A 14,820-nucleotide genomic window follows, 5' to 3' on the forward strand; every position below is an offset into this window, starting at 1 on the left:
GCCCAAGCCACTGTCGACACTTCCTTGGCCCCTCCGGAAGAGTTTCCACCACCACGTCAATGCTGTCCAAAATTGTTTCTGATTTTTTCTTAAGCCTATTTTCTGCAAACACTATTTTGTTTTATTGTTCATGTGTTTATTTTATTGTCTATGCATTCATGCTTGTTGTTTTGAGTCCTCACTGGTTAAGAAGCAGTCTTGTACTCGTCTTTTATAATTTCAGCAATAAAATTAGTGATGTTTGAGTTGTGATTTGTAATAACTCCATTATCGTTAAATTGACTTGTAATATAAAGAATAATTAAACCTTTAAATTAAGCTTCATACATGAATTCCTACCGGCAGCAAAATTCTGTTTTTCGTGCTTTATCCTTTTTTTACTGATTAGTAAATAATTAGTAAAAAGAATGAAATCAATTAAACATTTTATTAGAATATTTCTAATGCATAATATTGCTTAAAAGACAAGGAAAATGGGTGTGACGTCAAGTAGTGTAAACCTGATGGTATATGAGACAAATTGCTCTAAGGGCAGTTGGGCCATGAAACTTTCCAAAACAATTGAAGCTGAGAATTATTTAAACATGGCCATCCACTAGTCCACAAATTAAAAAGGGTTTCAGGACAAAAATATAGAAAAATTACAATGGATTTACATAATGGTGTTAATATTTTAAGGCTTATATCTCGCAATATGGAAGGACAATGCCTCAGTTAACTCTTATAACTATAGTGAACCAATCTTTTTAATGATGTATGGGAATTTATGACACTTACTCGAGGTTATATGAAGCTAAGTATGGTTTAGTGCATCAGTAAATTAAAGAAAAAATAACCATTTGAGAAGTCAAACTAATTGAGTGACAAATTGGTAATAGCTCCTATTGTGTGCTATATGAAATTCAACCATATTCTAGAGTATGCAAATAACTATATCACCAATGGGAAGATATTTGGTCACAAATCAAATCTTATGATCAATATAAGAACCTCATTACAATATGACAAACTTCCCCTTCCATAAAGAATGTAACTTACAAGTGAGAAATCTATTAGAATTACTTATCTTCGAAAATTATTTCTTTTATGGTATGCAAACCCTTTAATCGATTCATTTTCAAAGTTGAAAATGAATACTTTTTAATACTCAATTACTTAACATGATCGCCACCTTGTTAGACTATCTGTGAAGCATATTTATTGCTAAAAGCAAAAGTTATTCAACTATTAATTACTCATAGATCCCTTGAAGAGTTTCTAAGTGATGAGTAGCATTCATCACTCCCATAGAGTAATGACGAAAAAAGTTGATTCACCATCGAACTCACCAGTGGTTGACTATTTGTCTTATCATATGCAATTTGTAGTGTTTAAATTTCAAATTAAATATACTTTATTCGAACTTAAAACTTATAATTAGTAATTAGTCTGTCATCGTGATAGGGCTAAAAAAAGCGAGCAATCCCAAGCAGAACTCAACATTTCAACTTTAGTTTGTTAAAATAGAGTGCACTAAATATATATATCATTACAGGCCAACTCAAAAATAAAAGTATTCAAGTATAGAATGCAGGCATGAACCCGAATACTTGTATGCAATGAATTTGTCAAACCTGCTATAAGCTTTTTCGAAATAGTTAGTAGAAAACTTTCTTTCTTCTAATTTTTCTAATTGAATATAAGCTTTTTCGAAATAGTTAGTAGAAAACTTTCGTTCTTCTAATTTTTCTAATTGAAATCTTCCACATTTATAGACACTCCCCTCTATACAGATTAGGAATATAACTAAAATAGAAAAGAGCTGAAATTAAATATTCTCTAATTAGCTGCCTAATATTTAGTATTTCCAATAACACTCTCTCTCAAGCTAGAGCATAGATATTTATAATGCTCAGCTTGTTACAAATATAAGTGACCCTCGTTTCATTAAGGGTCTTTGTAAAGATGTCCGCTAGTTGTTCCTCAGTCTTTACATGAGCTATAGAAATAAAATTTTGTTGAATCTTTTTACAAAAAAAAATGACAATCTCAATGTGCTTCATTAGTTCATAGAAGATAAAGTTTGAAGCAATATGAATTATAGTTTGGTTATCACACCACAACTTTGTCGGAGTGGTATCATAAAACTCATTTTGATTAAGAATTGAAGACCCACATCAAGCTTATGTCATTGCTCAATACATAGATTTTGAATTGGATCATGACAATACATATTGTTTCTCTCTCTTCCATGAGACCAAATTACCACCCACAAAAACACAATATTCACTAATAGATCTTCGATCAATCTTGAAACAGCCAATCTACATCAGAGAAGCGTTCACTTTTTTTATGCCCATGACCTTGATTTATAATCACTTTTCTAGGAGCTATTTTGAGTAACATAATATTTGTTCTAGAGCTGACCCATGATGGACTGTAGAGAAAGACATGAGCTGACTTATAGTGTTAACTGAATACGAAATGTCAGGACGAGTAATGATGTGGTAATTTAATTTCCCTAATAACTTCCTATACCGTTCATGATCATTAGAAAGCGCTCCAACCTTATAATTTTTTTATTAGGAAACATAGAAGTACTGAATGGTTTGGCCCCTACTTTTCCTATTTCAGATAAAAAATCTAAAACATACATTTCCTGGGATAGAAAAATACCCATCTTGCTCCTTGATACATCAATCCCCAAGATGTAGTTTAAGATTCTCTGCACATCACTTCCAGTCATAATAATGTCATCGACATAAACCAACAATAAAATGATGTCGGAGGGTGATTTCTTATAGAATACAGTGTGATCACTTTTACTTTTATGCTTCCCAAACCTTTTTATTACTTGGCTAAATTTTACAAACCATGCTCAAAGGCTTTGCTTCAGAAGACAACATACTTTCCTAGACTCCCCCTGAGCAACAAACCTGGGAAGTGGCTCCATGTATACTTCTACCAGCATATCACCATGCAAAAAAACATTCTTCACATCCAACTGGTTAAGGGGCCAATTAATCATTGAGGCTAAGGACGAGAGTAAGCGAACCGAAGTTAAATTAGCTATCAGAGAGAATGTATCCAGGTAGTCAATCTCAAAAGCTTCAGCATAGCCCTAGCCACTAACCGAGCTTTGAGATGAGCTACAGATCCATCAGAATGAAATTTAACTGCAAAAACTCACCTACAGCCAAAAACATTCTTTTCAGAGGATCTTTCAACTAGTTCCCAAGTTCTATTTTCAGTTAAAACATTCATCTCATCAAACATCGTTACCCTCCACCCATAATGGGATAAACCTTGTTGAACAGATCTTGGAACCTCAAAAAAGCCAAGAGAAAGAACAAGCAAACACGAAGTGGAAGATAACTTATTTGAGTTAACATAAAAGGAAATCGAATAGACGCTTTGATGATTCCCTCCTCGAAAAGCAATCAATAAATCAAGATCACTATGAGGAGGATCCGCTGAGGAAGATGATATCGATGCCGAAATAGGATCAAGGGAGCGAGGTCTTCTCGAGTAAACATTAATGATAGGTGGCTTGAGCTGAGGCATTGGGATGGAGCTAGAGCAAGATCTAAACTTATGATGTGATACACTAACAACATCAAAATCTGGTGGGAATTTAAACATTGATGAGTCACCAAAGAAAGAGGTTAGTTCATGAAAGGTGACATCAACAAAAATCATGGACGTTTAAGAGGAGAAAAACATTGATACCTTTTTTAGCAGACGAGAATATCCTAGAAAGACACACCTTCATGACTTAAGAACATGTTTAGACACTTGTGGGCGGGTATCGCGAACAAAACAAGTAAACCCAAATATATGTGGTTCAATAGGATTGAGAAGTCATAAAAAAATAAAGCTTCGTAAAGTATCTAGTTCTATGGAATAATAGATGGCATCTGATTGATAGATAAACATACAACATAGATTGTATCAGCCCAACCATCTCAAGAATATGTTTATTTCTACTTAAAGCTACTCTATTTTGGGATGGATTATCGACACAGGATGATTGGTGAAACGCCTCGTTTTGTATCTTATATGTTTGAAAGGGTGCAAAGAAATTATATTTTGTCATTATCACTTCTCAAAATCTTTAACAGAAATATTGAATTGAGTTTTAATTTCAACACAAAAGCATTGAAAGTGTGAAAATAATTTGAAACGGGATCTCATAAAGTTAAGTCAAGTCATAGAAGAAAAATCATCTACAAAAATGACAATACTGATAAAGTAAGACAAGGTTCCCATACATCAAAATGAATCAACTCAAAACTATGATTGACTCTTTTATTGATTCTAAGAATAGAAGACAAGCGATGGTGTTTAGCAAATTGACACAACTTGCACTCTAAAGATCATAATTGTTGAAGCTGAGAGTACAATATTTCAGTATTGATTGTGTTGAATGTTCTAATCGATAATGGATTTCAAATGTAGATAAAGCGTTGGAACATGCTACGGGTCAAGGAATCTCCTTATCCATAATATATAGCCCCCTGATTCTCATCTTTTTCCAATAATCTACTTCGTCATAAGACCCTAAAATAGACAATGGTCTTTAAAGAATAAGATACAACAATTAATAGCATGTGTGATTTTGCTGACAGAAACAAGATTAAAAGCTAATTGAGATAAATAGAGAACAAAATTTAGAGACAATGTGGGTGTAACATTGATGGTGTCGAAACCAAAAATATTAGAGGTAGATTCATCTGCCAAAGTGATAGAAAAAATGTGTTTATGAAAACTATAAAAGAGTTTTGGATTATTAGTCCTATAATTTGTAGCATCTGAATCAATGACCAATTGTGTAGAAGAGGAAAGAATGCAAGTATCATTGTTACTTGACTCAACAAGGGCAATGATAAATGAGGATTTCATGAATGCTTTTTGAAATTTGATGAACTTAGCATATTCATCTGTAGAGATCGAGAGAGTCTGCCTCTGAGAGGCCTCATTAGTAGTGATTATTTGAGCTGACTCTGATTTAGAACTCTTATGATTCTTTTTTAGCTACTTCTGGGACGTACACTTCGTATGACAAGATTCATGACAGAATAGCACGCTACCTTCGACGCTTAATTTTTATAATTCGGAATTTCACTTCTGTAATTATCTTGAGACTAAGCTTTACTGATGTCTGTATTTTTCTGACTAGCAAGAGCACTAAGTTGTTGTACGGTTGAGGCCTGCAAACTAGGAATCGTATGCAGTACTCTGGTGTAGGCTTCCCTCGGTGTAGTGCATCCAAGATGGAATAAGATCTATGATTCAACATTTGCATACTAAGAGTCAAAGTAAACTAGAAAACTCATAATAGTCATTTGATCTCTTTGAGCCAACTAAATTTGGTCATCAGTATTGATAGGTAATAAAACATTCAATTCTCTATAAACATGTTTAAAATGCATGTGATGTATGTTTAGTGATTTGTCATGTTGTTTAGCTCGATAGAAGTTTTTGCATACCAAAAAAATTTCAGAAATACACTCTCAGAAAACACAAATGTCAATTCTTCTATCGCATCTTTAACACAGTCATAAGGAGCGATATGATCCGATTGATCCAGTTTGATGGAGTTTTGTTTCTGTATCAAAAGTTAGGAAACAACCCTTATCAACTCAAAATAACTCAAATCCATCTCCGTTGAGGCTTATAAATGAGGTGACTCTCTTGAGAGATATTGTTTAGGTAGAGTCTCACAGCTTCATTCAGTACAAAAAAATTGATACCATTTTAATTTTCATCCTTAATTTTTGCCACTATTGAAACCAAACCTGTCACAAGCTGTTTTTTATTCACCAACCATAATTTATGTCATTTAGTGCTAAAGGATGATCCAAAATAGTGGTTAAAGCACTAGGAGACAAATAACTAAACCATGAACAATCCAACAACAATTGCCAAGGCGAAAAAAAACAACTAAATCAACTGAGGCCGAAAATAGTAGTTGACCAAACTGAACTAAGGTGATTCAAATCGAAGCTGACAGATCAGCTCATAATACATTAGGACTTTGTCGTTGCCCTTATCCCATCGATACAGAGCAGTGCATATGGGCACTGGCTAATGGCAGAAGACGAAGATGAAGCTCAAGATGATGCAAATGAAGTTGAATGCACCTTCGCACATGAAGCCGACACAGATGTCACAAATGAAGCAGGCGCAAATGTATTTGAGCGGTTCAATGCAGATGTCATAGATGAAGCTGAAACTAATGGAAGCAGTCGAAGCAGATGGTGTAGTTCAAAGCTGACAAAAACTCAACAAAGCTGAAACGCGCCCAAGCCGAAAACAATCGAGTACATCACAGAAAAAAGATGTTGACGTTGTAGGAAGCAAACGAAGTTGTCGAGAACGCCAGAACAAGCCCAATCCAAAAAAATTAACAATTCCTAGAAGCTAACGTCAAAGACAAAAGATGCAAAGGGGAAGGATTCGACGATGCTGTGATACAATGTTAGTGGAAAATTTATTTTTTCTTATTTTTCCAATTGAAATCAAAGGTTACATATTTATTGAAAATTTTCTTTTTTTCTTATTATTCCAATTGAAATTAAATCTCCTCTAATTAAGTTAACCAATATACAATCTTCCTAATATGCATGCTATTTAATATTTAGTATTTTCCATAACAATAATTATCCAAAATATTTTCAATTTTGTACATAATTATACTTTATTCAAGTGATCCTAACCTCAAGATTGGTCTCCCATATTTGGATCAAGCCAAATCCCATGAGAGTTGGAATCAAACGTAGACTTAAAGAATCCCAAAATTATATTTTAATTAAGCTTCTAAACAAGTATGTTTTGTGTAAACTTTAAAGTTTAAGTAATCGTAGCATTAATGCTAGTGTTGTATGTATCTTAAAAAGCATCTTAAAAAGTAATAAATAATTTATGAGAATAAAATAAAACTTTTTCGAATTCATGTTAAGGATAAAGCACTTCAGCTTATTTCATTGGAGTTAAAATAACAAAATGAAAGTAGGATATAGCTAATAGCATTATTCTCTTAAAGCAATGCTCCAAAAAAGGCCATAAAACTTTTACCATCTTAACTGACAAGAAACTTCATTATAGGCAATCTATACCTGACAAAAAAATAAATAAAAAAAAATGATTAATTGAAGACCCACAAAAACTACGTGAAACAAATTGGAAAAGTAAATCGAAGTTGTAGGATCTTATTGTGGGGGAAAGTATTATGAGATAGATGTGATGTAAGGGAATAGAGACCTAGTCATCTAACAAAAATATTCAGGTCTAATGACTTATTGAGGCTTCATGTATTGATCCAAGATCAACCTGATAGCAAAATATGTGTATTACGATACCAACTGATCAGATGTGAAAAACTTATGAAACTGGTTGGATATTAAGAAGACTTTGTATATCGTTAGGGTCCTCTGATGTCTCGGGATATATGATAAAATAAAGTGTAGTTGGATGTGGACTTATGGTTTCTAGAGATTATAAAAGAAGCATCTTCCATGTATGCATATAAATTGGCAGTTGAAGAAGCCAAGGTACTGGATTCTTTGAGGAAAACATAGACTAGAATCATGCAAGAAATTATGAAGATGTATTAGTTAGCAAGATGAGATCTTTACAATTCAAGATGATAATCATAGGTTTTTGTCCCAGGCAAGCCCAATTCTCACTATTCTCTTAGGTGGGATGGAGAAGGCTGCGAATTAACTGTAAAAACCAACAGAGAGGAATCATTGAGTGCGTTAATGTCTGAGCCAGGATGTGCGTACTATTAGAAAACCCCTAAAAAATTTCAAAACTCCTACACGTAACAGCATATAGTCAGCAATTATTGTCAGTGAGTAGTTTGCAATAACGCACAATAGGATTTCCAACAGAAATATATGAATGCACTGGCAACAAAAACATACCAATTCCTAAGCCCCTATATGGAGCCAAAACACCTAGCGTCATAATGTAAGCACGAACTGATCCTCCTTCCATTTTCTCCAGACGACAAGCAATTGCACCAACACAAATGTCACTGTAATAAGCTGCAAAGAACAAAATTTTTTGACAATGCTGTTAACAAATCTCATGAAAAATTAGTGTAGTATTGAAATTTTTTATACCAATGAAAGTTCAATGGCATCCAAATGGACAAAAAAATGAGAGTTGCATTTTTTTAGGAATTTGAAAATTTTTGACAGACAAGCATCAGGAATCCCTCCATTTATTAGTATGTTCTCCTTTCACATATCTCTTGGAAAACAACCACATTTTTCTAATGCCAGCAAAAATACCCTCATGGGTAACCTTTTTTTAACACTAAAACTACACTATTTTGAACCAAATTACATACTAGAAAAGCTGAAGCTCAATTACAAGCATTAAACATAGATGATTTTTTTATCAAATGCTCAAGTAAAAATGGGGTAGTAAATTTTAAGCCTTAAAAGATACAGTCTCCGACAAATGTTGACCCTTCTTGGTATTGGCCACTTGACATCAATTAACAATTCTGAAAATCATGCAACCAGCGTAGAACAAAATGTGGCCAACCATAATATTTATGAGCTTATTGTATATTAAATATTCCTCCTATTTATACTATACAGAAATAATTAATGACGTTAATATATGTTATGTATTAAGCTATGATTAGAAAAGAAGAACAAATTTCATTTGGTTTGGAGCCGGGAAGATTGACAACGGGGAAGAAAGAGGTAAGATTTGCATCCCTTTAATTTTCTTATATTAATATTTTATTTTGTCATTATGTGAATATTAATTACCATGAGATGAAACTAGTGATTTGAATTGGGAGGAGTAATTGAATTATGAAATTGAAGAGTTTTGGGCCTTGCTAGAAAAAGTGAGGTAAATACAATCCTACCTTATGTCTTTTAACTTAGAAAATATGTAAATACCTAAATTAATGTTCATTTTGAAAATAATTTAGGATCTTTATTTTGTGACAATTAACTAGCAGAAGACTAGGAAGGAGATTAAGTGGAGGATTAAGCTAATAAAAATCTTCTATTAATTGAGCTGAGTAATTATATTTTTAAATTCTAGCAATTATTTCTATTTCAAATTGTATATTTTATTTCATGTTTTACCTAATTCAGCAATACATTCTTCATATTGTCAAATAGGATATTTGTGCATTTTAAATATTGTTGCATAACAGTTAAGTTTATGATGATATCAGATCATTGCATGACTTTCGTAGAGGAGGAGATACATATAAGTGTATTTTATTATCTCACACACACACACACACACACACACACACACACATATTAGTTGATTTTATGACATATCACATTATTATTTAACCTCTAGAATTTTAATAAATGTGCATATGTTAGTTGATTTTATGACATATATATATATATATATATTAAGTTTGCATTATTCATCAGTAGATAGAGGAAAATGTTGCATAGAAGAGAATGCGTGAAATGAAAGAATGAAATAAACTATATATGAATGTTTGTATGTTCAGGTTCAGATGAGAATTTCATCCCTTAATAGTACAGGTAGGGGACGCGAGTGTATCTGCACACGTAGAGGTTTCTCTACCACCTCAAATAATTGTGATAGTCAGTTACTAATCGTTGTGCCGACGGGATAATATCGATAATAAACTATATATGAATGTTTGTATGTTCAGGTTCGGATGAGAATTTCATCCCTTAATAGTACAGGCAGGGGATGCGAGTGTATCTGCACATGTAGAGGTTTTTCTACCACCTCAAATAATTGTGATAGTCAGTTACTAATCGTTGTGCCGACGGGATAATATCGATAGGGGCGAGTAGGCAGGGCATACCTCCCCGACAAATTTGTGATGTTTACATTGTTAACCGTTGTGCCGACGAAATAATATCGACTATGGACAGGTAAGGGTCTTTCCACCCTAGATAATTGTGATATGTAGATCGCTAACTGTTGTGCCGCCAGTACAGACGGAGCAATATCGGCCAAGGGTATGTTATGATGTTTAGGCGGTGATCCTCGAAGCAGACAAATGTGTATGTAAAGAGTATAAAGTAAAAGTAAAGCTAAATTTAATGCATATAAAAATTTATAGTATTTTCATTCAGAAAAGGACATTGATACATGTATTAGTATATTCAAAGATAAATTTCATATGAAAGATTAGTATAGTAAAACATTTCTCAGAGATATAAGAGACCAACATGCATATTGATTTCTTTTCTTTTGATTACTATAATTTAGAAGTGTAATTACTCATGGGTTAATTTAGGTAACTCATCAAATTGTTTTAACATTCCAGGTTCTAAACTTTTGAATAAGATGAATAGAAGAGGAGAACCAAATGGGTACAGAAGATGAGAACATCAAACGAAAAGGTATGAAAATTTCATTTTGTTAAATTTAATTTCTTTCTTTAGTACCTATTTCATGAATGTTTGGATGTTTAACTATTAGAGATAGAAATAGTACATAGGAGAATTAATTTTCATTGTCCGACCGTCCTTGTCCGTCTTAGTTAATTCGAAGCACCGGACCAGGTCCTGACACATTGGAGCGTACTCCTCCATCAACCAATAAATAAATAAAAAATCAATTGCGCTTAGAGCCTTAGAGCTATTTGATTTCATCGCAGCGCCTCTCCTGTAGCTCTTCGTCGCAGCCGTCTCTCTCGCAACTCTCTCTCAGGTCTAGAAAGTGAGCAAAGCAGTTTTGGCCATTGCGCTCCAGCCCTATCTCTTGCAAGTATCACCGTCCTGCAATCCACTTACAGACGTCTCTCTTACAGCCAACCCTGCAGCTCTGTACCCATCATCCCATGATCTCCTGAAGTTTTGCATCCGCCGTCACCCTATCTTTCACATTTTAGCAGAAATAAACGTAGGAACAATTTAAATGAGCTGATTTCACCATATATACAGTGATTTCACTATAGTTATCGTGAAATCCAGATGGTGTGTTTGGCTACAACTTGTCAATATAGAATCCATGGGGCTTAAATAAAAACATGAACACAGTTTAATCCCCAAAAGAATTTGGATAAATCTATTGGTGAAAAAGAAGACTTTGAAGATGAACTTGAAAAATTAATAATATTCAAGGATTGAGATCGATTGAGCACGACTATTTTATCTTTTAGCTCAAACATGATTACCTATTTTTACTTTTTTGTACTTTTTATGGTGAATTTATGCTAATATCTTTAAGATTTTAGTCCTAGAAGACTTATTTTGAAATTGAATGAGTACGAGTTCTTTTAATGTCTCCTAATTTTCTTTTTTATTAAGAGGGATTAGTTTATTTTTTCTCTTAATAAGTACATGTCTAACATTTCTTATATACCATAGGGCAAACGCCTCAGCCCATAACAACTACAACGTCCGCCCAACGGCTCCGCCTTCTAAAACATTGATCAGAACAAAGGCTAGAATAATTAAAAACACAATACATGAAAGCATGTTGGTCCTGAAAAAACAAACTTCTTGTAGCAGATTGTTTTGTACCAAGACAATAATTCCAAAGCCAACAACAACAATTAGGTGGAGACAGATGATATTCCAAATGCACAAGGAAGCCTTTGACTAGGCTGAGCTAAATTTTGAGTGTGATAATATATGTGAACTTAAAAGCAACATGAGTTAGATTGTTTAGAGTAGGAAGCATTATAGTGCATGGATATTTATAGTGCATGGATGAGTGAATTAGACTAAAAAGGAGTATATTTACTGAGAAGATGTAACCAAAAAGTTATGCAGAAATCACTACAACAAATATTCTCTCTCTAGTGCATCTTCTTCCATTCTTTAGTGTTCTCCCAAAGGTACAAAATAGCCTCAAACCTATTGAGTTGTCCAGCTATTATCCCTTGTTGTAGTTCATAACACATTGGTGCTTAAATTGATTCTCCCTTAGGCACTCCAATGGTCGAACACATGATCATTTACGTGAATCAAATTTGTGATATTTTTCTTCGTAACTCACATGTTTTAGTTCCTTATTATGCTGTTCTTAGGCTTGTGGAATGTGTTATTATTATGTTTTACGGGATACACGCATTGGGTGTGCCCCGGGGAGTTAAAGACGAATAAAGGGCTAAAAGACCACTGGCGCGCCAGTGCCAAGAGAGGCAGATCTGTGCCCCTGTGACAATAGGCAACACGCCCATGCCCAAAGGAAGCACGACCATACTGTCTCACAGAGCGCCTGGAACGCCAACACTGCAGCACAGCCCATCTGATACCCTATTTTGTAAATTGGCAAAATTGGAAGGAATTCTTGCCAAATTTTGAGCCCTAGTATATAAGGGAATGCATGGAACATTGGGGGGACTTCTTACTGTATAGAGGTTGTTTCTATTGAAAGTTAAAGGGAGTCTTGTTCTTTCCTTAGGATTTCTCCATTAGTTCTCGCTTGGGGAAAATTTCTAGTGTGTTTTTCTTTGAGAGTTGTGAGAGTTGTGAGAAAGAGATTATGTACACTTATACGAGGGAGATCCATGGAGAGCTAACATTGTACAAAAAAATTTTAGGGTATTGCAAAGGGGTGATTGGCTTGGGTGTGAATTTTTTGTACATGGTTACAATGTTTTCCTCGATATTTTCATTGGAAATTCTTGTGTTTTCTTTTTTCATGCATAGTAGCTAATTCTCTTTCATACTCATGTGATGTAAGACTTGTTTGTTGAGCTCACTTTTAGTCAATCATTCATTCACACCAAAAAAAAACTCAACTCAATTCAAACTTAAAAAATGTTCAAATTGAGCTAAGAACGTGGAGATCAACCAATTCAAAGTTTATATGAGCTTTCATCAAAAACTCAAATTTTCGTGGGGTGGGACCCACACCTTGACCTCAACTGCCTCACCTTGAAGATAACATAGCAAAAATCGACTCCGCTTTCGAAAACTTAAGTTTTCCTCTATCAAAGTAGGCCAAATTGTCTTTTTGGTCAGGGCTACGCGCCCACGTGCAAAACGCATCCAAGCGTCGGACTGCGCAAGCACGCCAGAATGTTGTGTCTGCCCTTGGACCAATGTGACCATGTCGGTTCGGGCCTGGCCACGCCAAGTTACCGGGCATGCTCACACCCGAGGCTGGCATGGCAATGCCTCCTGCATGTCGACGATCCGCGACTCTCTTCTTCTGGACCAATGTGACCATGTCGGTTCGGGCCTGGCCAGGCCAAGTTACCGGGCATGCTCACACCCGAGGTTGGCATGGCAATGCCTCCTGCATGTCGGCGATCCGCGACTCTCTTCTTTTCTTCTTCGAATTAGGCAGCAAAATGAGGATGCATCGTTTTGTCGTCAGTGATATGTGGGAGCTCCCTGGTAATCCAGACACCCCATCCTACGGTGCTCCTCCCTCCATGCCATCAAACAATGACCCCGGATTGATCCGAGGGATCAGATCAATGAACCTAAAGAGATAGTTAAAAAGTGCAATCGTAGTTTGCCACAAAAGGTTGCTAGGCAATTTTTGAGTAGTTGGCCCATAAGGACATAGGGAAAAAGTTTAAAAAGGGGGAGTGAAACTTAGAGTGGAATGTGTGTGTGCAAGCGTGCAACAAAAGGGAGAAAACTGAGCAATAGAAGGAAGAGGAAAAAAAGATTTGATCTGGAGAGCTAAAACTATGGTTTTAGCTTTCTAATTTAAGTGAAGTTTTCATATTTTATCACTATATTATATTATTTTAGCAATAATGTCTAAAAACTAACAATTAATTTCTAGATTTATTGTTTATTTGAAGTCACTTATGTAAAGTGTGTTGGAGTTTACAAATAAAAGTTGAATGGTTGTTATTTTCACTTTGATTTCATCTAAATGAATTTCAGCCAAACATATTTTGAAATCTAGCGTAATCTTGAGCATTCGACGAAATCCAAGTAGACCAATTAGGGTGAAATAATGAGTTCTTTAAGCGCATATAAATATAGACGTTGAAGAATTGAAATCTGATAAGGAACATTACACTTGTCATCATTTGCACTACTCAAGGTAGGCATATCCTAAGTAAAAGAATGATTAGGTTTTCTTACTCTCATTAGAGATTCAAAAATAATTTTTCCCTTGATTGACCACTAAAGTTACGAAATATTCAAACAAGTTATACAAGATAATTTGAGTAATCATAAATTCAGAGATATTTCAAAATTGTATAGTTAGATTTTAATTTTTAAAGTTTATTATCATTGATAGACCTATTGAATAAAATTAGGATAAAAAAATTAGCATTTAAATTAATAAAAATTTAAAAATCAATTATCATGGAAGCCATACTATATTAATTACTTTATTACTTGAAATAGCATGTGTACTTGCTTATACCATAAAAGCAGACCAACTTTTTTGGCGTCATGGCCGAAGATCGATGACCAAAATTTTGTTAAGTTAATATTAATTCTAAAATCTTATTTTAATTCAACTCTCCTTTAATTTTTTTAAGTATATTTTTATTTTTATTATTAGTTCATTTGTATTGTATTGTTTAATTTTGTTTGAGCATTTAATTAATTTTTGTTTTCAGCTTTTTACTTTGAAATCATGTGTATAGCACTCCAGTGCTGTCTTATTAGCGCAACAACATCATATTCATATTGTAGCAATGCTGGTAGTTTAGCACCGCAGAGTTAATAATTTGTCTTGTTTGTAATTTTGTCCGTTAATAATCCCTCAAGTTGTTCTATGTTATTGGTTAACCATTATTGTTATTGATTGCTAAAATCATCATTGCATATTATTCATAACTGCTTGCATATATAGAATAAAAAACATTGAAATTGTATCATTTAACCCATAAATCAAAAAGACTTGTCTGAAAATTAAAAAATTAAAAAAAAA

At 34.1% G+C, this 14,820-nt stretch overlaps 1 protein-coding gene across 1 annotated transcript in view; it reads right to left on the bottom strand.

Moving 5' to 3' along the window:
- The window catches only part of LOC110029350 (N-alpha-acetyltransferase 50), a 42,898-nt gene that overhangs the window by 23,433 nt on the left and 4,645 nt on the right, over positions 1-14,820 (bottom strand). The window contains exon 2 of the mRNA XM_020731604.1: positions 7,908-8,030. Within this exon, the coding sequence (XP_020587263.1) occupies positions 7,908-8,030 (123 nt within the window). The remainder of the gene's footprint in view (positions 1-7,907; positions 8,031-14,820) is intronic.

Source organism: Phalaenopsis equestris, unplaced genomic scaffold, assembly GCF_001263595.1.
Source record: "Phalaenopsis equestris unplaced genomic scaffold, ASM126359v1 Scaffold000566, whole genome shotgun sequence".
NCBI classification, from domain to species: Eukaryota; Viridiplantae; Streptophyta; class Magnoliopsida; order Asparagales; family Orchidaceae; genus Phalaenopsis; species Phalaenopsis equestris.